Source organism: Hylaeus volcanicus, chromosome 3 (genome assembly GCF_026283585.1).
Source record: "Hylaeus volcanicus isolate JK05 chromosome 3, UHH_iyHylVolc1.0_haploid, whole genome shotgun sequence".
Lineage (NCBI taxonomy): Eukaryota > Metazoa > Arthropoda > Insecta > Hymenoptera > Colletidae > Hylaeus > Hylaeus volcanicus.
The window spans coordinates 425,216-453,091 of NC_071978.1; the positions used below are offsets into that span (position 1 = coordinate 425,216).

The window sequence follows — 27,876 nt, forward strand, 5'->3', positions numbered from 1 at the left end:
CTCTCTCTCTCTCTCTCTCTCTCTCTCTCTCTCTCTCTCTCTCTCTATTCAGAAAACCAGCTATGTTCTTCTGCAACTCTCCTGCGCCCGGAAGGCAAGCATTTTAATTATAAGCTTATGTCACCGAACTGTTCCGTTTCGCCGTGTATAAGGGAAGCGTTCGCAAACAAATTCTGTGTTTTTCTCGAGGAGAATTTATCATATTTTTCGGCTCGATCAGACGAGCGATATTAGACGATAGGTAACCATTAGAAAGTGGAGTAAATAATTTCCCTTGCTTGGACCGCAACGCCCGTGGGCCTTCTGAGTTTAAACGATTTTACAATTATGAAGAACAGCGTCAATTCCACCTCTTCTCGAGCAATAATTTCCAATGATAGGCTTGCTGGTATCGAATCGATTCTCGAAAGTGATACCTTGGTAGCGTTACTCTCTGCAGTTGGATGCTCTTGGACGAATTTTTGAAAAGAAACTTTAATTCCTCTATTTTCCCCGGGAAATGGAAATAGCACCTAGAATGCAATTCAATCAGTGAATTACCATCTATACGCAATGGGTATGACGTTTCACGGGAAGAAATTGCATAGGAAGCAAATTCTTGCACGATACGGTTTGACGTCTTTTCCACTGGCCTGCGTAACTTGGCGTTTCCTCGAACGATTCTTTTTTATGCCCTCCGAGGAACGGAAATGATTAATTTCCTTTTTTCTGTACGCGTGGAACTTTCATCGCCGTATTCTCTCGCTCGCCAACTAGTTTCGTCTTTCTGGAAAGCAAGAAAAGCAATCAGGACAACAACCAAGATTTTCGTGTTTATGCTCATCGTGTCCTTTGGCGTTATCGGCAACAGATTGACAAATAAATCACAAGCGTGCGTCCAACCAAGACTGTTGCGGCAACTAAATCAAAGATTAACGATCTGATCGATGGCGAACGGGTTGTGGGAGGCTCGCAGGTTCCATTCGCAATCTTTATCGATCGATTCGTTTCTTAAGGATCTCGGCCAAAGGCGTTGCGAAATGAATCGTTGTGCTTAAACGGGTCCCATTAATCTATTGTCGTCCGTAAAACCGCCGCGATTCTTCGTCCACGGCTCGATGAGAATCAACTGGCACTGGTACGTGAAATTTGTTCAACATAGTTTACGCGTCGAGATTATCGAACGCCTTGGGCCAAGCTTCGCGAGACTCGTTCCCCAGATAAATCGCGTGATTTAGTAACTTCCGAGTTTTCGTTCTCCGCCGAGGTTGCCATTCTTAAATACTTGATGCTCGTTCCTCGAGGTTGCTAACTCCGAGCCTTGGCTTTATTCGATTGCAAACAAAACTGTGTCTGAATAATTTCAAAGGTGGCGATAGACGGAACAGACGAATATCTCCAGATCCTGCTGGATTAGTTCGATATCTAATCCTGTTACCGACTACGTCAACTTTATCAATTAATTGAAATCGTAAGAAATCCATAAATCTGTCATCGTGGTCTGCTTTTTAATTAATATCCAAACACGTTAGACACACAAAATCTAATCGAGATATAGTTGTTATTGCGTCGGCGATCGAGCGATTCTTTGAACCGAAACGAAAGATCAGAATCTACCTTACTGACAGATTTACTTTTGTTTGAGGAGGCAACAGGACGATGTTACAGCGATATTGTTTTGTTGCAACGATAGGTTTTATTTCCATAGAGATATCGTAGGTAGAGCAAGGGTGACAGGCTTGCCTGTACCCTATCTATCTTTGTACTTTTATTAGTGTGAATATAAAATATACACGTAATAACCGTTTATCGTTAACATAAAAATGATATAAAATTGTGCCGATAAACAGAGACGGCTCCCTTACTCTATCTACGATATCTCTATATTTATTTCTCGCGCAAATCACTTTCGTAAAGCGTGTATACCTACGTCGATTTTGTGGTGCCGTTTTTTTCGTATGTATGTATTTACTGCACAGGCTCCGCGTGTAATTTATGCAAAAGAAAAATGCGATGCGACGCTAATGGGCGTTCAGAGACGTTCCGCGCTGTCTATGGGCGTAATTCCGTGAATCCTGCTGGTCAGAAATGTCTGATGCAGCAGGAAGCTTCGAATCCACTCGCGCGAAAGAGCGAACGATCAGATCCGATCAGTATTGCGGCCCATGTTTCATCCAAACCATTCCCATTCCGACGTGTAACTGTAGAGCGTATTTTTACACCGTTGAACCGACTGTATATCTAGAATTACACGCAACCGCCATTCCGAGTCTCCTTTTGTTCTTTTTTTTTTTTTCGCGCCGTGGAGATCTTTGCCATTTATTCGCACGCGAAACTCTCGCGCAGCAGTTGTTCGAGATTTGAGAATTCTGAAATTCCTGTGCGGGACTTTTCTAGGTCCTCGGTTGTTGATGAACTATCTAAAATACAATTTACTTTATAACTAAAAATTCAGAGCGGTCCGACTTTCACCGATTGCTAACTCTTGAAATTGGTACTCTTCTAAAGCATGAATCAACAACCAAAGGAAATGATTCTCAAACAGCGTTTTATTAGTGTATGCCTCCAGAATGATGACCACCCGTTGCGAATAGAAAAATATTCAAACTTTTCAGTGATTCGATAAATCCGAGACTTGAATATTTTCTCCGACTCGAGTAACGTGTCGGTTACATACTCGTAGCCTTAACGCGAGTCCATAAAGACTTTCATATCCGAACAATAATATTCCTGTAACGTCCCAAGTTCCCCAGATTGCGATAAATTTCCTCGCGTAATTGGGAGCCATGAAACATTGGAAAATTATGTTCTCGTGAAACAGGAATGGAAATGGAAATTCGTTAGGAAATGTGGAGAATTTGCGAGACGGGATTCTTGGGCACGATCGCCGCTCGAGATCCGTCTAATATGGCTCAATGGAAATATTCCCAACGGATTGGTATCGACGGGTAAAAAGTTTTCCGGGACGGCGCCGATGCCTGAAAGAAAACACTCTTTCCGTAGCACTCGAGGCGTGTCATTTAGAGTAATTTCTGCCATTACTTTTCCTTTCTAATTTCGTCGAGACAAGAACGCGAACAAAATACGTTGGAAAAACGGCTGGGTTTGAGTTGGCTCGATCAATCGGCTGCAATTTGCTCTAATTAATTACGAAAGTCCACGATCTATGTAATCCCCGCTAGTAGGGAACATTTTCAACGATTTATACAACCATTTTAGTCTAACAATAAGAGCTAGTGACGATTTTACTTGGAATTCACTCGCGACGAGGCGATAGTTTTCGCGATTCTCAGTTATTATGCTTTTACAAAAAGAGTGTTTGCGTGCAACGTTGAGCAACGTGATTATCACGTCTTCTGTCATAACGGCGATTTTCTTGCAACGAATACGTCCTCGAGAACGGAAATTGACTTCAAAAAAAGAAGGCATTCTAACGAGAGCGGTTTAGTTCATTTACGAAGTAACCTGCTTCGATGCTCCATATTAAGCGAACCGTTGACCTAATCTTGGACGATCGTGTAAGGGATTAAAGGGGTTAAAGAAAACTCGATCGTTCAGGAAAATAAGCTACTCGTGGTTGGAAAACTGACCAAGGATTTTCTGCTCCACATTATCGATGCTTTTCGTGTAACAAAATGGAAAACTCCTTTTACTGTACATTTAATACCATTGTTAACAAACGAAGCGTACTAACTTTAAGAAACAACTGTCCAGATATGCGTGTTGAATAAATTTTTGTTCCTAACAGTTGTTATGTTTTGAAATTTGATATCTGGACCACTCAAATTTCCCACCCTGTTATCCTGTCAACTTACCACTAATCTAAGAGATCCTCCCCGCTTTCTAATGAAATTTCTCGACCCTTGCGGAGGAACTGATCATCCTAACGTTCCTGAAATCTGAAGAGTTCAGAAGTTTCTGAATGATTCCATCGATTATACTCTCAGTCGTAAACTGTTCCTAGACATCAGACCCGAGCTGCTCGAAACGGTAAAGAGCGAATACTGGCACAAAATTTAAAGCCAAGCAATAAATTAAGTTCAGGGCGTGGCGTTGACTGGAAATACAATCGGCATTACCATTTGTTCCGGCAGCCAGGATCTCTTATACGCAGCTTCTCTGCATTATACATAAGTTAATTCGCCTCCCACATGGAATGGAAAGAAAGGCAATCCTATTGATGATGGTACAATGTGCTTCGTCGGTGAAATAATTGATCTCGCGGATGACAATATATGCCTCCTTTCAAATGCTAATTCCTATGACTACGACGTTCCCGAGCGATTGACATTGTTCAACGGACGTGTAGCGACAACGATTAACTTTGATTAAATATCTGCCACGGGAGCGAAACAGTGTCATAACTTGACGTAGAGATACAATTAACATAGAGTAACACGCTGTATGCTATCGCTGTCTATAAAGTATTTTAGTAGTATTTAAATAACTTTCTAACGCGTCAATTAACTTCTTATTATTATTTAGTTTTCGCCATAAATAATAAGACTTCATCGCTAAATATCTCTAATTTTCTGTCAAACAAACCGTAATACCGCTTATTTTACTATAACCGTGCGTATAATATCGCTCATTGTCAGGAAGATAGACCACCGTAGGTCGCTCTGTATTACGCGGGCGGCTATTTCCCGACATACGACCGCAACGGATCCCGCTTAAAACCCGTGGCGCCATCTAGCGTTTGAATCAGGAAAGCTCCGGCTGAGTAATAGGATAACAGGAGGCTAGTGGAGGTCTACGCTCGAAACTGTGCGAGAGAGAAAGATATATCGTGCGAGAAGGATAGAGACCGCCGACGCTGGAAACAGCAGTGCGCATGCGCAGAGTACGCTCATTTATTCATCGATTGTTTATCGATTATTTACAAATAATTCATGAACTTTTGCACGCTGAAATTAAAGCTTAGGCTTCTAGGAATCTTCTCCTACAAGTGGATCGAATCCTTATGCGCTATTTAAATAGTTGTAAACAATTTAAAGCAACCGTAATTTTCACATAGTTTCGACTACGCCGACAATGATCGCAATTATCGCTAATAATTACTCGATATCCGGAAACAGTATCTGCACTTTGGCATTCGAAGAAGCTAGCCTGGATTCTTGGCAGATTCAAGGACCGTTTTCGATACTATTTTGATCGCTATGAATGAGTTATCAATGATTCTTGTATCAAGGACACGTCCAGATAAACACAGGATTCGCACACCGTCTCCGAAAATTGATAATAACTATTTATACTTGATCAAAATCGTAACGAAAACGGTCCTTGAATGTTTGTAATTAGTTGTAATTATTGATAAATAATTAATTAACGTATGAGCAGATTCTGTGCATTTTATAATGTAGACTCTTTACGTTTGCAAGAATTCGGTTAGTACGAGAGACAGGGATAAATAAAGAGCGTTGTAAAATAAGTTTAAAATTAGTTACGCAAGACGTTTTGGCCCGAGGGTCAATTTTCTCTTTGCCACAGTGTTACAAGCCTTGTACAGTTATTTTATAACAGTCGATCGTGCATTATACCGATGTTATGCAATAAATTTTACTGTTTTCAATTCAGGGTAGGTTCAGATCTCTAACGGTTGCTTTTAGTTAAATCTAGAGGCTTGGCAACCTGGACATGCCGGGTGCAATAAAGAAGTTCAGAAAAGCAGAGCAAAATTTCACCGCCCTACATATTCTCGTTACAGTAATCTCGACATTAAGCAGCGGAAATAAATAAAAAATCCGTGCACTGCATCTGCTTGGAAGCAGGTGTGTTCATATGGCCAATCTGTGTTAAGCAATTTGGTTAATAATGTAAAACGTCGTTTTGCATTCGATCACGTTACTCGACAACAACATAACCCACGGTAACCCGCTACCGGCTACCCACTAGGCACTATCACCCACTATATTTGATTGCAAACCACGTCCAACCACGTCGCATGGTCCATGTGTACAACTGGATTCTTCATCTCCTGAAGCAAAATTGGCTCGTTTTGGAAATATTTGACAACGTACATCATCCGAAATTAGCGCAAGAACAATATAAGATTTAATTCCAAAGTCAACGCAAAGCGTTGGTGCAAAATCTTCCGTCTTCAAAAAGTAAACAGTGGAAGAATAGAGTTACTCCAGTATTTTATCTCGTTTGTTACTTATAACTTACAATATCTACATCGAAACGTTTTATTATAATACCCATAGAATGCATAGAATCTAAAAAGTATTTTGGTATTTAGTATGACAGTAAACAATGTCTTTGCTAGGATGTAAGTTATATTCAAGGTGTATAACCTCACTTTTGTCACCCACGAGATTCAATCAACATTTCTTTAAGAAATATTCGCAACCGCACCATTTATTAAACATGAACGAGGTACTTGTGAGGTACGACAAGGGCAACCAGAAATTCGAAGTGTCACTTCGTTATGTTAATTCTGATTTAAACGTAGACAAACAATTCAATTTCAATAGAAACGTGAACGAATCGATAAATACTTTTCTGACTAGAATAAGCATGAATATAAAGAGTTACACAACGAAAAAACTCAACAAACGAATGAAAATAAAAAGGAAAGATACGGAGGTGGTGGATGACATAATGAGTACTCTAAATAATAAAACAATTAAATTAATTAAGGATGATTCTACACTCGATGGTGAACTTCCATGTAAATCGATTCTAGAAGATGCATCGAATATAAAATTGGTCCTTTTCGGTACAGAATATGTATTGAAACAGAATGTACCTTTCGTTACTGCGATAAACCTGCCAACAAGCATTCTAATTGGTTTTCCAACTTACCCCTCAAAATTTCAATCAGTTTACGTTGATAAATTAAAGTCAACTTTTAATTGGTACAGAAAAGAAAAAGACAAGTGGATCCATGTTGGAGAAGGTTATTTATATGTACCTGATGCATCGAATATTGGACATAAATTGAAAATAACATGTGTACCAAGAAATGATACACAGGTTGGTCCAATCATAGAAGTTGTATCTCTGAATCCAGTGGAAGCTGGTCCAGGACCGTGTCCTTTTGAAGATAGACATGCTTTTACCAGAAGTAAATTGTCAGGTAAAAGGTAAATAACGTGTGAACAAAAGAAATATAAATTAATACTTTCCATTCTGCATATTCCTATTATTAAACTATTGTAATTTTTAAAACAGACTTGTAGTTTCAGAGTAACATCGTACAATATATTGGCAAATGTATATTCAGAAACTAGTTTATCTAAGGATGTCTTATATCCATATTGCCCATCTTATGCATTATCCATGGATTACAGGAAACTACTAATTCTCAAAGAATTAATAGGTAATTTTTTAATTTCTCTTTTTTTCTTTTTTTAATTGATATTTTACGTTTATTAATTTTTACAGGATACAATTCAGATATAATATGTCTTCAAGAAGTAGATAAGAAAATTTATGAAAATGATTTATTACCAGCTTTATGTACATTGAATTATGATAGCATATACAATCTTAAAAATGATTTACGAGAAGGAATAACGATATTTTACAATCGCGACAGATTCGATAAATTGAGTTCCAGTTACAGTGTACTTTCACAGGATACAGATTTAATTGGGTTTAATGATGTTTGGTCAAAGATACAAAATGAAAGGGTAAAACAGACATATTCGGGTAGAAGTACAATTATACAGACGTTAGTATTACAGTCCAAAGAGAACTCTGAAATCTTGATTGTTGGCAATACGCACTTATATTTTCGGCCAGATGCAAATCATATACGTTTGTTACAAGCATACTACGGTTTGATGTATTTACAGAAATTTGCAAAGGACGTGAAAGAAGAGGTACTTCAGTCAATAGTTAATAACATATAATCTCCATTAATTAATAACATACGATAAATTTTCAGAATCCAGAATGTAACGTTAGCATTATATATTGTGGAGATTTTAACAGTGTGCCAGAAAATGCAGTTTATCAGTTAATGACTGAAAATTACGTACCAGAAGACTGTGCTGATTGGAAATCTAGTAAGTTAATTTAATGTAATAATTTATATACAAATTTTTAACTTATTTCAACGTATATTTCCCTTATCTCATTATAGGCCCCGATGAAGTCATAGAGAATGTATCCCTCAAACACGATCTTAATTTAGCCAGCGCTTGTGGTACTCCAAAATATACAAATTACACAGGCACCTTTTGTGGATGTTTGGATTATATATTTTATCAGAAGGATTATTTAAGAATTGAACAGGTTATACCGATACCTAGTACCGACGAGCTTAGTCTGCATACGGGTCTTCCATCTGTAGTATTTCCAAGTGATCACATTTCTTTGTGTGTTGATTTAAATTGGATAAAATAAAATAATCACATATCGCATTTCGGAATAGTGAATAATGTTTTTAAAGAAACGAGACGACAATCATTTAAAATCAATGTAAACTCCACTTTACATTAATTAAAATAAACCCGATATAACTTATTCATCCATAAATCTCGGACGCAGAGCTTTTTTTAGGAATGCGAGGGTATCCAAAAAGATGAAAACTGCTCGAAATGGATGAAATCAGTTGTTTGATTAGAAACATGAGAATATGCTGTTTTCGATGAATTTTTGTTAATTTATTAAATAATAATTTCAACTTTGTAGAATTTTTATAAAACGTACACAATACGATTACCTTTCATTCAATGTGTTCAAAATAGCATTTGTAGTCTAAGTTAGATACATACAGTGAAGGTTAAAAAATAATCTTTGTATTCTATTCTACAATAAGAAATGAAAACCTTATGTATGCTATAATCACTTAAATTATCACGTGTATGAACGAACAAATGTTAGAAGTATGTTTGCGCATTTACATTTGTATACTAGAAGAGGACTTTTCACATCCACATTACGTATCACATTAATTTTACTTTATAATTATCAAAGTGTACATCCACGTTTCAATAATACGAAGTTACAGCAGTGTTTACATCTATGAACGGTTCGTGTTAATTTACAAAACTTTTTATACAGATTATCGTAATTGAGGTCTGCAGGAATAACAAAAATTGTTAAAAAATTTGATAAATACTATTCACGAAATCTTCCTTCCTATATTTCATATATCTACACGTAATCGTAACACTCCTTGAACCAAAAGAGGTTGTCCGTATCTATATAGAAACAAAAACTTTTGAAATTGATTAATGTTTCATGATATTAGAAATCTATGTCTAAGCTGAATCGATGTAAATTTGAAAATGTATATATGCGTGTTTTCTTAACACGAACGTCTACATTAATCATTTTAATTGCTCTCTTGCAATTACAAACGTTCGCGATTAATTAATTTATCTAAGTTTTACAATGCTGAGAACTAGTTCGTAGACATTCTATGATTAGAAGGCCATTATATAATTGTGTATATAATTAGATAAAAAGAATGTACAGAAATAGTATGCGCGTAAATTAGTGCCTTAAATATTAGCTTCGTGACAGTTTTTATTGCTCCGAGAAGATTATTAACATTATTAGAAATGTTTATCATATTATTGACCTTACCGAAACGAAAGGATAATGTAATAATAATATTCATTACCTGCAGACCCCTTCTTTTATTCCTGAAATATTTTATGCGTTCCTCCCTACTTTGTAACAAACCTACGTTTTTTCCTAAAGAAACAACCTTTGTTGCGAGTTTTGACGTTATTGTAGATTTCTGAAGAAAATTTCATGATATATGTTTCGCATACATCATAGTTTTACTATATCGTTGAAATTTGATTTTACTTTAACAGGCTAAGCGCTAAAAAGTCGTTCATCCTTGTGAAGTTATACGTAATAGACAATCATTTAATACAGGTTTCCGTTGTTGTATAATATGGTTAACGAATAAGGCAAACTCACTATTTTCGGTTACGCTGAAACTGTCAAAAGTATAGTGATTCATAGACAAACATACGTAATACTCTTAAACCATTGTACTGTGTTAATAAATAACTATTTTTAAAGGGAAATTTCGCAGCCACATAGTAAATGTAGCATCTAGAGGTGTATCGATTCCTCTGATGTTATCACATACTAATTGGTCAAGATTACTAACAAGTGCATCTAAAGACTTGTCGCAGGTTCAGCGTGTTTTCGTTTTCATAGAACAAAAACATCATTCTCGGTTTGATTCAGTTTGATATCCCTAACTGCGACTTGAAATATTTCTATTATAATAACAAAAGTTTTTTTCCTCTAATATTCGGTAAGAAAAAACGTAATAATACTAGAAGAATTTATACAATCGTAACACGCCCCGACAACGTTTAGAATCACATCCCTCTTCGAGGCGCGCTTGGGACCAGTAACTGTAACGCGGTCATCGCGTCCGAAAACAGCGAATGATAGTTCACAACCGGTACGTAAGCGGCTGTAATCACCCGTCCCGCAAACCATCGACCGTGTAACGAGTTAACAGCAGCGACTGCTGTCGCAATTGATGGACACTTCACATATACATTACCCTGAGGAGAAGCTTGATCCACGTACACGTGCAACACACCACCGTGCTTATTACACTCCTCGATGACGTCGTCACGAATCTCTTTCGCCCAATTTGGATTCGTCTCGCTAAAATGAAATCAGTTTCACGTTAGAATGTGAATACGCTAGCCACGTTTTTAAATAACAGAGTTGAGTTAATGTTAGGTTATCGTTTTTCAACACACGTATCCATATACGTATAAAACAATGTTTCGAGATAACATATTTTATATAGCATATGCGTTCCCCCGGCGGAAGAAGAGAGAATCCAACACCAGGTCTACAGATATGCAGTTTTATAGTATAGAAATTAGTTGCAGAAACTTACTTTTGCGGATCAAACATATTCGACAACATGAAGCATTGCGTCGCTATAGGAGGGGCAGCTTGCGGAGGTGGTTGCGGCGTTGACATAACAGGAGCCATGTTCAGCGCGTTTGCAGCTGCTGGAGGAATTTCGAGACCAGTTCCTTCTGCTAATTTAAACATTAACTGTAACCTGGAAATATTTTCAACGTAACGTTAGTTATCGACTTAACAGGAAGAATATTATAAATTGCATCAGCATTGCATTTACCTTCCGGTAGCACCAAGGTCGATGCCATTTCGATCTAATTCATCTGTATCGAGAAGCGATGGACCTTGTATTAAATCTGTACGTTCTGTGACATTACCAACTTTCATAGGTCTTCCAGCCAATTCGAAACCGTTCAACTGTTCCAAAGCCTTTTTCGCGTCATCAGCATTCCTAAACTGTACGCAAAAATGTAGTTATCTTCAAAAAAATAAATTAAGTAACTTGTAACACATTATAAATATTCGGATACATACAGTTAAAAATCCATAGCCTTTGCTTCTGCCAGTTTCTGGGTCCATAATTAACTGAATGTTGTCGATTTTTCCAAATGGTTCGAAGATACCACGAAGCATGTCTTCCGTGATATTGAAGTGAAGAGATCCGACGTATAATCTCATCGGTCCTGTTTGACCCTTTGGCATGAGATTTGGCATGGAGTTGCCCATACGATTCTTTTCAGCTTGTGTATGTTGCACTACTATAGGAACACCGAGCAACTTTTGACCCGATAATCCAAGTGCCTACAAAGAAATTAAAAATAATTTAACAGATGGCGATAAACTCAGTGCTGAACACCATTCGCGTTGACTTACCAGTGTAACACTCTCCGGATCTTTGAATTCAACATACGCTATACCCTTGAATCTTCTTGTCTTATTACAAGTAATAAGCCGTACGTCTTGGACTTTCCCAACACTAGAGAAGAATTCTTCTAAATCACGTGCTCGTATGCGCTGACTCAGTTGCATACAGAAGACTGTTCGAGCGTCGCGTTCTTCTGGCGTTAACTCGTCGTTCCTACTGCAATTTATATACAAATCAACTTCGTATTTTTCTTTTTCTTAAGATAATTGTTTAGTTACTTAACTTTTAACGTCGAGTAACACTTACATTCCAAGAGGACTGACGCCTTTCCCGAATGGTGGTCTTGCTCTGGGAAGTGTGATTGGTGTGAGCGATCGTTTTCTTCTTCTATCTCGATCCCGATCTCTGTCCCGTCGATCCCTGGTATCTCGCTCGGTGTCCCTATCTCTGTCACGGTCTCTTCGTTCTCTAGATCTTGATCTACGTCGACGATCGCCACGATCACGGTCTCTGTCGCGTTCCTTATCTCTGTCTCTATCGCGATCGCGACGATCTTTTTCCCTACGGTCTCGCGATCGGGAACGAGAACGAGAACGATGCTTGCTCTTCCTAAAAAAGAAACAGAGAAAAGAATGTTGGGACTAAGAAACCTTGTGTCACTTAAGTCACGATAATGTAACTTATAATGTACGCGTAATACACAAAGCAACAAACATATTTAATTTAGAAATAAAAATGAATTTTATTATTAAAATCTGTATAATACGATATTATATAGAATAATTATTAATTCTTTAAGGACGAGTATGTTAAATTAAAAAAATTAATTTAATTAAATTTTTTTTTTTTACTAGCGATTGCATATTACATATTGATAATATCGATAATCAAAGTTCGTTTAAAATACCAGTCTTTAAAGGATTAAAGCAATTATTTATATTTACTAATCAAAACCCTAGGTGGTAAGAATTTTTTTTAGATAAATTATAATTTTGCACGAATTTTGCAAGCATGGAGTCTTGTTTACCTCACTCCAATGCAGTTTTTAAAAACGAAGAATGAGCAGAATATAACTAAATCTTTAAGTGTACACACGCACGCACGCACGCACGCACGCACACACCCACACACACACACAAATTTTAAATGAACAGGTACAAGTAACTTAAACTTTATACTAAAAGATGCGCTTATAGTAAAATGAATTATGTAACATTTTACAAGAACCCAATTGGTAGCAAAAATGATATTTAATCTAGTTCTTATTCATTTGAAATATCCCATTACCGATCGTTTATTATATTCCACATTTGTAACAGAATCTGTAATACAGGTATTCTTCCTAAACACTTACCATCTTTGGGTTTAACCTTTGGAATTATGAAAATAACCAGCATTTACACTAATTGTATGGGGTCTATAACAAAGAGAATATAACTTCAAATAGCTATATATGTGCGCGGTTTGGCTATTTTGAAATATTCATAAAAGACCAAGTATTTACCTCGATTGACGATGCTAAAGGTTCAAAGACAAAGTAGTTTAACCGCTCATAAACACGCGTGTTTTATTACATTGCAAAGAATCCGATATGAACGAACTGGATTTTAAAATAATTTCATTTACGATTAAAAATAATAAAACTGGTATTTAAAAATAAAATAAACATCTTAATCAATATCCAGTCGTCTTATATATTTTGCGAAACGTTAATGTAGAAATAATTCATTTTTAATCTCTAATATAGCTCTGTAAAAAATAAAATGGTGAAAATATTTAACTCTATTCTCGGGCTTATCTTAATATTTACTTGTTACTTTGTGCCCTCGACCATTTGTTTTTAAACAATAATAAAATTCTAAAATAACATTACCTATGCTAAAAGATATTAATGTTGTTAAATATGGTAGCGAGCACAAAGTGTTAATAAAATCAACGGTACATGAACTGTACTTACCCAGATGATTTGCGGCTAGACCCATTCTCCTTGGAAGATTTGTCTTTGGATGAGGAGTCCTGCTCCTACGAACAGCAAACAGTTGAATGCCATGCCAGCCAGCCGATGTGGCAGGGACGCGCGAACAAGGGGACAAAAAGCAAATCATAGAACGTTAGTAAATTTTGTAACGATAGATTGTGTACAAATTGTACAATTCAAAGTCTGACAGTAGTTTCAGAAATAAAATATATCGGTCATGAAGTTTTTTGTCTTCTGTTAATCTTTATAACCACGTAGACAACTTTCCTTCAAGCAATATGTAATCGAAGATCTATTTGCTGTTGGTCGACGATGCACTCTTGTGCTCTTTCTCTTTTCCAGGTAGATTACATTGGTCTGAGGGGGCTGAGATGGGGAGACAGAGAAGAAAGAGAGAACAGAGAGACGGGGCGAGCATAACGCTGCGATGCCTCGCATACACCTGGCTCAAACTTACCAATCATTTTATCGGGTTTTAGGAAAGCATTGCAATCTTGGGTTGAGCATGCCTTGGTCTTAAACTACCAATGGCCAACCACACATCCTTTTTCTTCTGCAAAAGAGAGCCCTCGTCAAAGACAGCACGTTTTTAATGTAACACGAGATGTGAACCCTAATTGCTAGCCTACAACCCCTGCATGTATACTTAATTAACTATCTTGTAATAGGAACAAAACGATCGACGATCGCTTGCAGCTGCCAGTCGATATATTACAAGATGACTTAGCTGTATAGAGAAAATGTTTCAGATGATCAAAAACGAATGCGTACTAGGTGTACCGTATTTGATGCAATGAAATGATGATAATGGTGTTAAATGCACATACGAGTAATACTAGAATTATCAATTTATTTTTCGTATTACACATGGTTTGCAAACAATTACTGAATTTTTGCAAAAACGTGGCAATATTTGTGAATAGTTCTTGTAAAACATTTTCTCGTTAAACCACATGAAATATTAATCCTGCTTGCCAATTTACCATGCATTTTATTTACAAATCGCTATTTTTGAATTTGAAATAGCACAGACAATACTTTATTAATCGAAAACTATAAGAATTATAAAAAAAAAAAGAGAGACCATAAATAATTTAATGGACAACATATTTAGTTCCAATCAAACGATCAAGAACAATGGTCCAACATACTTGAGACTATTAAATTAAATACAGGTTACTCTTTGCGAGATAGAAAATATAATAAATTATTTACATGTTATTCTTTCCAAAAAACTTAAACCAATACATACAATTTCATTGAAATATAATATTCATAATATTATTTTTCACTGAATTATTATACAGATTTTTGCTGATACTGTTATTTTATTTTTGACCCTATTCAAAGACAATATAAAACTTTGATTAAAGATAACATTTTATCTCTTATGGCACATAGATAAAATTCATCATGATTTTTGCACTTTAGTTTGATAGCATGAATACTTATACCGATCAAAACACGTTTCCTTAAGGCTATCTCTCTACTTCATTTAATTTTCAGACAATTGCATTAATGGATACTTCTTCCAAAAAGAAGAATCGATACATGATTATATATAAAACAGGTACATGTATAAGACTCCTGTAAACCAAAAACAAAGCAAAGCCAATGCTGGAATGCTTCAATTTTTTTTCAAATGACGAATACCCTTATCGTTCCACCTAAAACTGCAAAAGATGCAAGTAGAAGTTACACCCTTCTACCATAAAACATTGTCAACACCATGTAAACAAGTCTATGCACATAATGATTATGCAAACAGCTCGATTTATTCTTCCACGCTTGTACATACATTACAAAGATAAAAAGAATAGCATGGCACATGGCAGAACAGCACCTAATCGATTTGTTATTCCTTTTTTTCAGTTTTATTCCCTATAATTACAGAACATCGTTTTTCTTTCGTATCTTTTCTCTCCCTATAATTGTACAAGGATGACAGTAGCAATTCTATCTACGTCATATAAAATAATAAACGTTACGGTTTCTGAGAAAGTATTAAAAAAAAAAAATAAATAAATAAATAAATAAAAATATATATATAGAAAACAAGTGAAAATAAAGAAAGAAAACAGAATTAAGTAAAAATGATGTTAGTGATGGCTTTTCTTAATACCTCGTATTTCAAGTGCATTCTAGGAACTCGCTGCCGAACATCCTACGAGCGCGAGGGTACATGTTACGTACCATCTATAAGTACAGAAAACGGAGGTATTGATCAATAGTCGGTATGAGAGACAAGGGCGTACTTTGTTCTACATGTATATACAGGAAGGTAAGGACGGACATTTCTATTATATTTTTTTTTCTCTCGAACGCAACATGACTGAACATGCCCAGAACAGTACGCCGCCAGTAATTGGATTTTTTGCGTGCTTCGAGAATCGGGGACTTTTATAGGATGTAAAACAAAAAAAAGAGTCAGGACCTCGAGGGGGAACAAACCGAGACATAAAAACGAAGAAGAAGGAAAGCAAAAAAACGAATATAAGCCTTACCCCTTTCTTGTATGGCGCCTCCAGCATCGCCTCGACATCCAAATCCTCCGCCATTGCGCGAGTCAGAGAGCTTTCTGAAATACCACGCATTAGCACACGATAAACCAAAAAAGGATTACGATGGTCGAAAGAAATGAATATATGAGGATATTGTGCAACGTACAGACTAGCGAGCGTTTTCTTAATTATACGATTTTTCGTACGTCTTAACTATTACTGAGCAAACGTAACGATCGATAACGAACGTGTGGCGGATAAGAACGCAATCGTACACGACACGATGACCAAAAGAAAATGGAGGGCCGGATGTGAATATACGAGCCCAGCGCCACCCCTTTCCGGATATGTTTGCGTTGCATTGTTTTTCAGATCCGGTTGCACGTGATTTTCTACAACTCTTGCTGTTTCATTTATCTTAATAGTCGATTTTTTATTTGCAAATTGTCTGTTAAATTTTATTTGGAAATATTCGTGAAGAATTATAGACATCAATAAGGGAAAATCGAATGTTGAGAATCTAGGGTGTTCCCAACCCTCCTTGAATTTCGATCTGATTTTTGAAATTTTCTTTAATTTACCTTTTCATACCGAAATAATATAGATTAATTAATTAATTGCTATAAAATACAGTAAAAATATATTAAATATAGTGAAAACGATAAATTTATCAAGCTGTAGATAAGTCTATTGCCAACTCGAAACTACATAGTGATAAGTCGAGAACAGAAGTTGAAATATCCTATCGGTATCGGTAGATTATCAATAATACTATACATAGAATTATTATGTATACTATTGCATAGAATTACGTAGAATAATTACATTAGAAGCTTCTGAGTGATATTTAGTCTCCCTAGTGACTTTACGTCGCGATAAATTCGAGCGCACTCTATCGGAGGAAATTCAAGGTGTGTTTTAGGTTTTAGGTTTGCGACGTACTCTTCCAGAATCAGATTTAACTTTGTCCTAGACGTATATGCATGACGTAACAGTCTTTCGCAGTTTGCCTAGTGGCCATTTTGTTTTCAATCGCACGGCTGATTAAGGTATTTTATATAAAAATATTTCGTGTAATTGTAGGGTACTTAGGCGACTAATATAGTCGACGAATTATTCGAAAAAATCCTTGAAAGGCTTTACCTATAATTTTGTGGGAATTCATTGAAATTCTAATCGAAAAGTCGCATTGTGTAATGGTTTTCTATCAGATTTCAAGTTCTTTTTATCTTTCTCTTCCTGTTGTCGTTCTCTGCATTACCTGTTCGAACGTGAGTTAGACGTTATTTATTGAATGATTGTTCGATGAATAGTTAACAATGATCCTAACATAGAAAAACTGTGATTACTATTTAAGAAGGTCACGATTGTTTTATGATTTATCTACGATCCCTTTCTGTACCGTGTTACGTTAAAGTCGTAAAGTTTATACATTGAAAATGTTTATTCACGATTTAACTTTTCCTGTTAGTAGAAACGCATTTTTTATTACTAATATCATCAAAATACGAAATGTGTTACGAATAATTTCTCTCAAATGAACGTAAGGTTTACGTTTTTAACTATCACAATGATGTCAGTTGATTAGAATCGATTATCACGAACGGTGTAATTTCAAATATCATTGTTCATGTACATACTCTTAATACAAGGTAGTGGAAGAGAAACAATGGAATTATATAACAATGTACAATAACATTTTGTGAAAAGATGGTTCAAGAAAATATAATACTAATTATGAATTCGTACTAGTAGTGATTATTAAAATTATTTGTAGATAATTATACGTATGAACCTGTAATTATAGATGAAACATACAATCAAAGTTGGATGTCTAGAGTGTTGTTAAATTTTAGCAATATGAGTAATAATAATAGCATTCTATATTCGATGATGATCGATAAATCCTAGCTTTGATTGAACTCTCTTTCCGTTTCAATGTCAGTCAGTATATATTTTGGTCTCTCGCTATAAATCCGCTTGTCTCTTGCAAACGCGTACATTTAAAACCAATCAAATAAAGGCGTGGTAAGAAAAAATGAGCTGTGTACTTATAGAAGGCAGTTTCTATCCTTATAGGTGTCCATCTGTCCATTCAGCCTGGCGAGAGAAGCATTCAAGCGCAACAATGGATTCAAAGCGGCATGAACGCAGCTCCAAGTCCAATACAGACTCACCGCCTGCTCCGCCTTCGCCTCCTATGTATAGCACATCTTACACAGCGTATGACGGGTACAAAAACAGAATGTCGTCGCGCCGTTCGCCCTCGCCTTCGGACTATAGAAGCAGTAGAACCTCTCGAAATGACTCGCCACAGGAAAGACGTAGAAGAAGACGCAGTGGTTCGAAATCTCCCCTGAGTAGATCGCACAGACGATCGCGTTCGCCTGACAGAGACAAGGATCGAGATAGGGATAGAGAAAGAGATAGATCGCGAAAATATTCTAGAAGAGACAGATCAAGATCCAGATCAAGAGGAAGATCGCGCTCTAGAGATAGAAGACGTAGCCGTAGTCGTAACAGAAGCAGAGACAGACACAGAGGCAGAGAAAGCCGTAGATACCATAGAGCGCCGTCGTACGAATCCGACATTGCAGAAGATAACACAGAAGCAGCAATATCACAACCAGTCATTCCTCCGCAATCTAACGCTTTTAAAAACGACGGTAGCTTTATGGAAATGTTCAAAAAGATGCAAGAACAAATGCAACCTACACAAAAACCGACGACTTCTGTTTTAGAAGAGAAGAGTGTAGTTCCCCCACCTTTGATGGTAGGAAAGAGGCGAGGAGGGAGGATTTTAAAAACTGGAATGGTTGCTAAACCAAAGACTGAACAAACTGTTGAACAGCCCAAGGATGCTTGGTCACTTTACATGGCTGAAGTAAAAAAATATAGGGAAGTTTGTTGTCAAGAAGAAGACAACACCAGGCCACTGGTCAAATAATTGATTACAAAAATTTTCTTTTCAAAAATTCTAGTTCAATGACTTCACAATTACACTTAAGCAAAGAAAAACTATTGATCATGTTATTTCAAACTTTAAAGAGCTGCCATGTAAGATGTTTTGTTACTTAGACAATTGTGCTGTTCAGAAAAGTTTATAGATGATAAATTCCTTTCTCTTTTTTTTTTTTACAATATGAAATGTACTAATGCGTTAATCAGAAGTTACGAATGCACGGTACCAGATTATTAACTATTTTGACTCGAGAAGTGTCGTTAAATAATACGAAAATAAAAAGATGACTGTAGTGGAGAATTAACTATTATTTGTGATAGTGTTAAGTGGTGCAAGAGACAAACGGACTAAAGCGAGAGACGCATAGAGAGTTTGCCTTTGGGGAGAAAGGGTGGGTGACAAATATAGGTCATTCAATAAATATAATAGATTAAGTAACTTGTAACTTGTTAAGCAGCAACAATATGGTTAAATACACAAAAATTGGATCTCCCGATTTACCAACTGTTGAAGCAGGCGAATTCAAGCCATGCACAGCACCTTACGACCCAAGGTTCCCTAATCAAAACCAAACAAGGTAAAGGAAGCAATCGATTTAATATTATATCTTATTATCGTGTAATCATTATTTTCAATATTGTATCTATTTTGAATACAGATACTGCTATACTAGCTTTTTGGACTTTCATCGTTGTAAAAAACGTCACGGCGAAAACTACGAAGCTTGTCAGTATTTCAAAAAATGTTACAATGCGATGTGCCCCAATGCTTGGGTAGAAAGATGGGAGGAGCAGCTAGAAGAAGGAACATTTCCAGGAAATATATAATACTTGCGAGGCTCTATGTTATGCTTGCCTCTTTAGTGATATTTAAAAAAGAACAGGACTCTCAAATTCTATCTTTCCTGTTTGTAAAATAATATCAAATAAAAACAGTCTACTTTCCATTGATGTTGACTTTTTGTATGTATATCTTTTTTTTTTTTTTTTTTAAACTGACCATCTAATATAAATTAGAGTTGCACAGAGTTTGCACATTGTATCATTACAAAATATCTTAACCTCAATTAAGTATATAAATATTTTAATTCTAATTATAATTGTGAACGTATAATTCGTTAGTAAGTCAATAGTTAGTGAACTTCATTTGTTCTTTTAAAAAATTGAAAAGCTAAGAAAATAGAACGAATATTTCTCATCTAGACTAACAATGTTAAAGCATTTATTGCACATAGTGCTTAAAATACGATTAAATAATGCAAATATATTTAAAAGTAAGCAAATAACTACAATGGTGACAAACTTGAGTGTTTTCCCGCCGAAGATGCTGACCATTGGTCTATCTAAAAATTAGTTCGATCTGTTTATCGTAAAATTTTGCGATAAATATATTTCTATATAAATACTAGATGACTTTCCCTCACACAGTATGAATCAGTACTAGCTATAATATCTGAATGACTATAATTCGTATCACTGGATGATTTCACTAGGAAAAATCTGTTCAACAACTTATTAGAATTTCCTTTACCACGTAGTGGCAAGCCTGGAAATTGTTTCCATAAATTCAATGACTTAAATTTTGAGGATTGCTTTGTTTATGAAGCGTCCTTGATAGCATTTTATTGAGTTTGGCAATGTCAACACGTGCACGTTTTACTGAAAGGTACTGCAACTAATATTAATTAACTAATAAATAACTAATATTAATCTATTTTCTTACAATAAAATAAATGCTGTTAATCGTAATTAATATATATCGTTTTACGAATGTTAATTCAAAGATGTTAATTCGTAAATATTTTTCGTAATACGTTATTTTTTACGCAGATCATTTTGAAGATAGAATTTATCGTATTTCTTATTGTTTTCTGTATGTAAAAAATATACATGTGCAAGTCTATAATATAGACGAAATTGTCTACTATTTAAACGTGTTTATTTGTGTAATTAAGAATGGACAACAATCGACGAAGTTATGGAAACTCCTCTTATTCTTCCACAAATTATAATCGCGAGTCAAGATCCAATGACAGAGGTGGATATCGTAGAAGCACTTATTCCAGAAGGGGTCAGAATCAGTCATTCGGCTCTTCTGATCATGAAAATTTTGACGACAAGTCTGACAAATTTATTGTCAATATTGACAGTGACAAAGTAGGAAAACTCATTGGTAAAAGTGGATCTAATATCAGAGACCTCCAAGATAAAACAAACACAAGAATTCACGTAAGTACTCAACATAGTTAAGATTGGTCTATTTAACTCATACTATCCCAGAATTCCTTTGGTATAGGTTGATAGGTCAAGTGGAAACTATACTACTGCTGTAACTATAATTGGTTCAAAAGAAGGACAAGAACAAGCTAAACAACTGATAGAAGAATTATTACAAGATTCCTCCTATTCATCATCAAAACCAGAAGAGGAGCAGGATAAGCGTGATAATGAACCACAAATTGATTTTAGCACATTCAATTGGTCTGAAGCTAATCAACAATGCGTATGTTCATACTGAATTGCTATAATTCTCAAATTTCTATATTTATGTCATCATGAATTTGTGTAAATGTTAGGATACCTTCCGAAAAGAGAAATGGTCAAAATATGCTCCTATCATTAAAAACTTTTATAAAGAGCATCCATCGGTTACTAATATGACAAAAGAAGAAGCTGCTCGTATCAGGAAATCGAATAACAATATAGAAGTTAGGTATATGTTTGAGGGCCAGGAAAGTCAGTCAGAAGAAATTGATATACCCAATCCTATTGAAACATTTGAACAAGCATTTGAGGTAAGTAGTAATATGTACAAATTATTATTTATCAAAGAATATGTCAATAAAAACATTGTAAAATAGGATTATCCTGATATACTTGAAGAAATAAGAAAGCAGGGATTTGCTAAACCCAGTCCAATACAGTGTCAGGCATGGCCTGTTCTTCTCAGTGGTAAAGATCTTATTGGAATTGCCCAAACCGGCACAGGTATGCTATTTTCCATTTTTAAAGTAAATGAGTTTTATTTATAAGGGTGTGAAAGTGTATTATTTGACTATAACACTTAATGTATTAGTCTTACACCACTGGCCCCCTTATAGCTTGGGATCGCTAAGCCCGTACTGTAGCTACAAACGTAGCTTAAGCCTCTGAGGGAATCACTTTGAAAGTTATCACAATTTTACCGAATACCATGAAAATATCTCTGATACTTTAACGATACATTCAGGAAAAACGTTGGCATTCTTGTTGCCTGCTTTGATTCACATCGAGGGTCAATCAACACCTCGATCAGAACGGGGTGGTCCCAATGTACTCGTTATGGCTCCAACAAGAGAATTGGCGTTACAAATTGAAAAAGAAGTGAACAAATATTCTTATCACGGTATAAAAGCGTGAGTACTTGTAACTTGAAATGACTGTGTTATTTCTTTACGAGATATTTTCAAAAATTAACTATCATAGGGTATGCGTATACGGAGGTGGTAGTCGTAAGAACCAAGTCAACCTCGTACTTAAAGGAGTAGAGATAGTTATCGCTACTCCTGGCAGACTAAACGATCTGGTTGAGGCAAATATTTTAAATGTAACATCGGTTACATACCTCGTGTTGGATGAAGCTGATCGTATGCTTGACATGGGCTTTGAGCCGCAAATTAGGAAGACTTTGCTAGATGTGAGACCAGATAGACAGACAGTGATGACAAGGTATACAAAACATAAGGTTTGAATGAAATGGTCTATAATGCTTTTTATTGGAATAAGGATAAAGCTATTTGTTTACGTTTATTAGTGCTACGTGGCCCCAGGGTGTTAGACGTCTAGCTCAATCGTATATGAATAATCCAATTCAAATATTTGTTGGGTCTCTTGATTTAGCTACCGTGCATACGGTAGCGCAAAAAATTTACCTTATTGACGAGGACGAAAAGACAGACATGGTTAGCATTATACTAAGTATTTTTAATGAAATAAAACAAAAATACATTATTAAATACTACTTTTCCAACAGATGTATCAATTCTTTCGCGAAATGACTCCTACCGATAAGGTAATAGTATTCTTTGGAAAAAAATCGAAAGTCGATGATATAGCGAGTGACTTAGCCTTGCAAGGTATGTGCTGTCAGAGTATACACGGAGGGCGAGAACAGTCTGATAGAGAACAGGCGTTAGAAGATTTGAAAACTGGAGAAGTTCAAGTACTTCTCGCAACAGACGTTGCCAGCCGAGGAATCGATATCGAAGATGTTACGTACGTTTAATCTTACGTATTTTTATATATCATCAAAATCTCTTTAAACGACTTGGAACACTTGTTTCAAAAGAATAAAATTCCTTTTTAGGCATGTGCTAAATTATGACTTTCCGCGAGACATAGAAGAGTACGTTCATCGAGTTGGTCGTACTGGACGTGCTGGACGCACCGGAGAAAGCATAGCGTTTATGACAAGGAAAGATTGGTCTTTAGCGAGAGAATTAATTAATCTTTTAGAAGAAGCTAATCAAGTAAGTCGTTAAATATTTATGTAATTGTATAAACATCAGGCTTTGAATACCTCTTTAAACATATCTTTTTCTCTAGGCAGTACCTGAGGAATTATATCAAATGGCTGATAGATATGAAGCATGGAAAGAGAAACGAGCTAATGAAAAACAATCAGAACGATTGGACAGAGGCAATTACTCTCAGAGAAGAGGTAATAGGAGATGGTAATTAACAGAAAAATTCTGGTATTGATTACCATAAACGTATAAACTTATTAATATTTTAAGTTAGTTGAATGCGAAGAATCGCAGGAGAATATTTTATTTAATATGTTTTTTATACATATTTTTTGCAGTTCCTTGTCTCTGAAGTATTAATTAAATAAAAACAATATATAGATAAACAAACTTCGTATGTGTTTAATTGCCATCCCTCACATGTCATACAATTTGAAATATACTAAAACAATAGCATCTACAAAATATGTAATAATTTAAGTAACACAGGGTAACAACAAAGAGTATTCAGATCTGGTGTTCTGCCCTCAAAGGGGCAAAAAAGAAAACATTTTTATACTTCGTTCAAAAACAACTGTTACAATGTTAATAAAAGCGATTAATCATTTTTTTAACGTAAATTTAACAAGATTGTTTTCCGAACGAAGAATTATGTGAAAAAAAAAACCAAATAAATAAATTTGCAAATGTACCATTATAAGAAATATTTGTACGCAAAAACAAAACTAATAACAAATAAATGGCACAATTGGTATTAATTTTGATTCTTTTCTTTTATTTAAGAAGATGTATAAAATTGATACCAAATTTTAATTATAAACTTTAAAATTCCGAGTCTTGGTATATTTCTCAGCAAATATTTTTCCACTTGGAGTTGGAGTTGAGAATGCAATATCTTCTAAAGACATTATATAACCATAATAAAATTGACGTCTGAAAGAATTGAGAACATACTGATTAATATAAAAAGAAAAAAATGTTAATGCAAGTTTTGTACCAATAAATCTGTACCTTAATGTATCGACTAATTTAGATGCTATTCCTTGTCTACGATGTTTCATGTCAGTCCATATAATATTTATACCACATTTAGCAGGTGTACTTTCTGCTGTGCAACAATCTAATTCCAACAATTCAGGGATCATACGATGAGCGGTGACTATGGGTTCTGCAACTAAGACTCCCAAGATGACTTTGTCCCTTATGTACAAGTACACCTAGAAGTAAAATAGATTAAAGCGATGCAATATAAATAACGTAAAAAATATCAATAATTACCTTTTTATGCTCATAATTGGTTAGTTTCGTGTCAGTTAATCCCAAATCATTGTCCACATATGTTAGAACATCTGTTATCTTATTCCAACATTGTTTTGGATCGCTCGACTCTACTAAGATTATTCGACTCGATGTTAAAGAATCTTCCATAATTACACGTTCCGTTTTCCAACCCTGTAATCAAAAGTTTATAATTACAGAATATTTAAAGTATTATTTATATGTGTTGCATATAAGTATAAGTATTTATATAAGTTACATACAGGAAATTTTAGAGTTCTTCTATTATTGTGGTAATTTAGATGAGCGTTTTCATCATCAGGATCCCCTGTCTGGTATACAACACCACATTCAGTACATTGGGTAGCTCCAAAATTTTTTTGTCCTGCATCTAATAGATACTGATTGTCACCACCATTTTGTTTAGTAGATAATTGCCAATTTACATTTCCTGACCTATTAGGTGTCGATTTTTTACCAATTTCACTAAAACAATAAGTAAGTTAAATTGTTAGTCTTAAATAAGTAACAAGGAATATTTTAGAATGATCCAGTGTATTAAAAACTTCACAGAACTTACTGAAATTCTTTGTTAGCAGAGTACCCTTTATTAAACAAGGGGTAATAGTTCTGTTCATTCTGTTTAACATTGTTCTCATTATTGTCTACAGAAATATTTTCATACGTTATTGGTGTACCAATATTCATAATGGACGTCATATTACTAAGTTCACTCGCTGGCGACATAGTAACATCTTTTAGAATTTCTACCGGTTTTAACGGTGTAATGCGAGTCAATTTTTGATTAGTTAGTATTTCCATTGTATCATATTCATCATCAGCCCAATCATTTTCTAATATTTCTAATATATTAGCAACATTGTTTCCTTCCATCATAGCTTCAAATTCTGGTTCATCCACTGTCAAATCAGTAGTATCAAATGAAATGTCTGTTAATTTTGCTCGTTTATTTGTTTGTCTAACAGATTGTATGTTCTCTTGATTTAATGTTATTTTATCTTTTGATCCATTGTTTAATTGAACAGCTGAATTATTTTTCTTGTCTGATCTTTTCATCTTGAAAAAACGCTTACAAAGGTCAAATTCTGGTGTTGGAGACCTTTCCCTCAATATTGTACTATGTGTACTTGTGTCTTCTATTTTCACTGTATTTCGTGCATCATCAATCAATTTATTTTTTGTAGTGCCTAATTTAGATTTTGGTTTTGGTTTTTTAATTCTATGTGATACTCCACCATTGATCCCTCCTATTGTGTATCTTCTAATAGATTTTTTACTACAATGTACATGTCCAGAAAAACTTTTCCTTTGCTGTTTCTGTTCTGGTGGTTCATCGATAACCATGTAATTCTTTTTAAAATTTACATTGGAGTTGCTGTAAAAACTCTTGGTACTTAAAGATAGATCTTCTAATTTAGTTTTATAACTTTTATCTTGAAACAAAGCTGCTCTAGCTTTAGGCACAGAACAAGTGTCATCAGTCTTTATTAACTTTGTGGTATGTTCTAATTCTTCTAATGCATGTCTTTTTAATGCACTTTTTCTTCTTTCGGGTGAAGAATTTTTAGTTGTATCCAACATGCTGAGAGACTTCCGTCTATGTAATTTTGGCAATGGAATCATTTTATTCTCTGAAGTCAATGGTGTTATTAACTTTTGTTCTAGACATTCGCGTTTAGGTGGAGTTTCTACAATACTATTCTGTAATTCTTTCCCAAAATGTCTTTTAGGTGTTTCTGGTATTGTTTCATTTATCAATGGATTTATTCTTGACTTTGTTTCTGTTGAAAGACTGAAACCCTTAAATGGCGAATTTGATAAAGATTTTGGTGAGTCTGGTAGTATTTTTTGTTGAGGAGAACTATTGATATCTCTCTTAAATTTGTTTAATGTGCTATGATATTTGCTCCTGTTGCATATGCTTGGTGATAATTGACTCCGAGTTAAATACATTTTAAATGATTGATGTTTAGGTGTTGTACATGGAGAAAGAAGCACATTTCTTGGTGAACTGTTACAACTACTTGGATCAGTAAGCGCTAAAGGTGACATGGGTCCTAAATCTGACTCATCTCCAGATAAGGCATTATCTAAAATTGAATCCTTTTGAATCTTTCGTGCACTCTTTTCAGTTGAACTTCCAACTGATCCAAATAGACATTTTTGAACTCTACGTGGAGTGTACAAAGAATCTCCTTGCATAGTGTCAACAGACATGTTGCCTCAGCTAAATAAAATTTGATGTATACAAATAAACATTGCAATTACAATAGTAGTAAGAATATTAGATTATAATTAATAAAGATTAATAATACGAATTTTCATTTAATTTCAAATAAAAAGAAGATTATATAGCTTATAAACTTTCTATACCTAGTCGAGTATAATGTACAAATATTATTGTAATATGTAAGTTATTAATTAGATACAACAATGATGTAATATTAGTATCAAAGCGTGAATGTATACACACACGTTTCTATTAAAATAATGTATTTCAGATTTGAATGGATTTTTATGAATAAGAATGCGCGAAATAAGGTAACGGGAGTATAATAAATGGAGAAACTAACCTGAACAAATAGTAATAAGTAAATCGTCCTAAATTTCCTGTGAAAATACTTCTATAACTGTTCGTTATAGTGTCAGTTTTTCAAATATTTCAATGCATATCATGCTACACTCCTACTGCCGTGCTACATTTATGTATATTCGTGTCAACATCGAATAATATAAAATACAGTTTAAAAAACAGTAAAATCGAGTCGCATAACAACTCTGAGATAATCCGAAACCGCTGAAAAAACTTCCGTTTCGTTACTCTGCATTCGCGCCTTTTGTACGCATCTGAAACTACATATATATAGTATGATTGGAAACTCGAGCTAACAAACATGGTTGTGCTTTTCAACCGAATTATCGAAAACCTGTATCCTGTATGTTACGTTGTGGCGCAAAATTTAAATTAAACAATCGAAG

General features: G+C 35.1%; 5 protein-coding genes across 9 annotated transcripts; 3 read left to right on the forward strand and 2 right to left on the reverse strand.

Moving 5' to 3' along the window:
* Window positions 1–5,739: 5,739 nt before the first annotated feature.
* On the forward strand, window positions 5,740–8,649 carry LOC128873870 (2',5'-phosphodiesterase 12). The gene is made up of 5 exons (XM_054117826.1): window positions 5,740–7,067; window positions 7,164–7,303; window positions 7,369–7,808; window positions 7,874–7,994; window positions 8,072–8,649. Exons 1-5 carry the CDS (start codon window positions 6,235–6,237, stop codon window positions 8,332–8,334), a joined length of 1,797 nt encoding a protein of 598 aa, XP_053973801.1. The 5' UTR covers window positions 5,740–6,234; the 3' UTR covers window positions 8,335–8,649.
* A 58-nt stretch (window positions 8,650–8,707) lies between these two features.
* Window positions 8,708–16,449, reverse strand: LOC128873871 (RNA-binding protein 39). 3 transcript variants are annotated; one of them, XM_054117829.1, is made up of 10 exons: window positions 16,299–16,383; window positions 16,136–16,209; window positions 15,754–15,827; window positions 13,611–13,675; window positions 11,960–12,262; window positions 11,662–11,869; window positions 11,323–11,589; window positions 11,069–11,244; window positions 10,820–10,990; window positions 8,708–10,578 (listed from the first exon to the last, which is right to left on the reverse strand). In XM_054117829.1, the coding sequence occupies exons 3-10, from the start codon at window positions 15,769–15,771 to the stop codon at window positions 10,281–10,283; spliced, it is 1,506 nt and encodes a 501-aa protein (XP_053973804.1). In that variant the 5' UTR covers window positions 15,772–15,827; window positions 16,136–16,209; window positions 16,299–16,383; the 3' UTR covers window positions 8,708–10,280. The 3 variants fall into 3 exon arrangements, with proteins under 3 accessions (XP_053973804.1, XP_053973803.1, XP_053973802.1); XM_054117828.1 differs by lacking the exon at window positions 15,754–15,827 and having other exon boundaries at window positions 16,299–16,449; XM_054117827.1 differs by lacking the exons at window positions 15,754–15,827; window positions 16,299–16,383 and having other exon boundaries at window positions 16,136–16,225.
* A 575-nt stretch (window positions 16,450–17,024) lies between these two features.
* LOC128873874 (cytochrome c oxidase subunit 6B2-like) lies at window positions 17,025–20,044 on the forward strand. Of its 3 annotated transcripts, none has more exons than XM_054117840.1 (3): window positions 17,025–17,181; window positions 19,552–19,671; window positions 19,753–20,044. In XM_054117840.1, the coding sequence occupies exons 2-3, from the start codon at window positions 19,559–19,561 to the stop codon at window positions 19,919–19,921; spliced, it is 282 nt and encodes a 93-aa protein (XP_053973815.1). In that variant the 5' UTR covers window positions 17,025–17,181; window positions 19,552–19,558; the 3' UTR covers window positions 19,922–20,044. The 3 variants fall into 3 exon arrangements, with proteins under 3 accessions (XP_053973815.1, XP_053973814.1, XP_053973817.1); XM_054117842.1 differs by having other exon boundaries at window positions 17,049–17,181; window positions 19,549–19,671; XM_054117839.1 differs by lacking the exons at window positions 19,552–19,671; window positions 19,753–20,044 and adding an exon at window positions 18,212–19,532.
* Window positions 20,045–20,171: 127 nt separating this feature from the next.
* Window positions 20,172–23,988, forward strand: LOC128873869 (probable ATP-dependent RNA helicase DDX43). The gene is made up of 11 exons (XM_054117825.1): window positions 20,172–20,759; window positions 21,049–21,322; window positions 21,390–21,596; window positions 21,670–21,888; window positions 21,955–22,081; window positions 22,323–22,488; window positions 22,559–22,801; window positions 22,887–23,034; window positions 23,106–23,347; window positions 23,439–23,601; window positions 23,678–23,988. The coding sequence occupies exons 1-11, from the start codon at window positions 20,731–20,733 to the stop codon at window positions 23,807–23,809; spliced, it is 1,950 nt and encodes a 649-aa protein (XP_053973800.1). The 5' UTR covers window positions 20,172–20,730; the 3' UTR covers window positions 23,810–23,988.
* Window positions 23,977–27,857, reverse strand: LOC128873868 (N-acetyltransferase ESCO1). The gene is made up of 6 exons (XM_054117824.1): window positions 27,471–27,857; window positions 25,457–27,124; window positions 25,140–25,362; window positions 24,877–25,050; window positions 24,610–24,815; window positions 23,977–24,531 (listed from the first exon to the last, which is right to left on the reverse strand). The coding sequence occupies exons 2-6, from the start codon at window positions 27,112–27,114 to the stop codon at window positions 24,408–24,410; spliced, it is 2,385 nt and encodes a 794-aa protein (XP_053973799.1). The 5' UTR covers window positions 27,115–27,124; window positions 27,471–27,857; the 3' UTR covers window positions 23,977–24,407.
* Window positions 27,858–27,876: the final 19 nt, after the last annotated feature.

What these genes read in the sequence shown, in the direction of transcription:
- LOC128873870 (XM_054117826.1), top strand. Translation starts at nt 6,235, where the DNA reads ATGTCTTTGCTAGGATGTAAGTTATATTCAAGGTGTATAACCTCACTT. An exon ending in AATTCTCAAAGAATTAATAG is followed by an intron (nt 7,304 to 7,368) that starts GTAATTTTTTAA and finishes TAATTTTTACAG; the next exon opens with GATACAATTCAGATATAATA. An exon ending in CAAAGGACGTGAAAGAAGAG is followed by an intron (nt 7,809 to 7,873) that starts GTACTTCAGTCA and finishes ATAAATTTTCAG; the next exon opens with AATCCAGAATGTAACGTTAG.
- LOC128873871 (XM_054117827.1), bottom strand. Translation starts at nt 16,225, where the DNA reads ATGCGTGGTATTTCAGAAAGCTCTCTGACTCGCGCAATGGCGGAGGAT. An exon ending in AGGCGCCATACAAGAAAGGG is followed by an intron (nt 13,676 to 16,135) that starts GTAAGGCTTATA and finishes TGCTGTTCGTAG; the next exon opens with GAGCAGGACTCCTCATCCAA. An exon ending in AAGGCTATGGATTTTTAACT is followed by an intron (nt 11,245 to 11,322) that starts GTATGTATCCGA and finishes TTTTGCGTACAG; the next exon opens with TTTAGGAATGCTGATGACGC.
- LOC128873874 (XM_054117839.1), top strand. Translation starts at nt 18,261, where the DNA reads ATGGATTCAAAGCGGCATGAACGCAGCTCCAAGTCCAATACAGACTCA.
- LOC128873869 (XM_054117825.1), top strand. Translation starts at nt 20,731, where the DNA reads ATGTCAACACGTGCACGTTTTACTGAAAG. An exon ending in CGTGCACGTTTTACTGAAAG is followed by an intron (nt 20,760 to 21,048) that starts GTACTGCAACTA and finishes TGTGTAATTAAG; the next exon opens with AATGGACAACAATCGACGAA. An exon ending in AATTGCCCAAACCGGCACAG is followed by an intron (nt 22,082 to 22,322) that starts GTATGCTATTTT and finishes CGATACATTCAG; the next exon opens with GAAAAACGTTGGCATTCTTG.
- LOC128873868 (XM_054117824.1), bottom strand. Translation starts at nt 27,114, where the DNA reads ATGTCTGTTGACACTATGCAAGGAGATTCTTTGTACACTCCACGTAGA. An exon ending in TCTGCTAACAAAGAATTTCA is followed by an intron (nt 25,363 to 25,456) that starts GTAAGTTCTGTG and finishes TTATTGTTTTAG; the next exon opens with TGAAATTGGTAAAAAATCGA. An exon ending in CCAATTATGAGCATAAAAAG is followed by an intron (nt 24,816 to 24,876) that starts GTAATTATTGAT and finishes TTTTACTTCTAG; the next exon opens with GTGTACTTGTACATAAGGGA.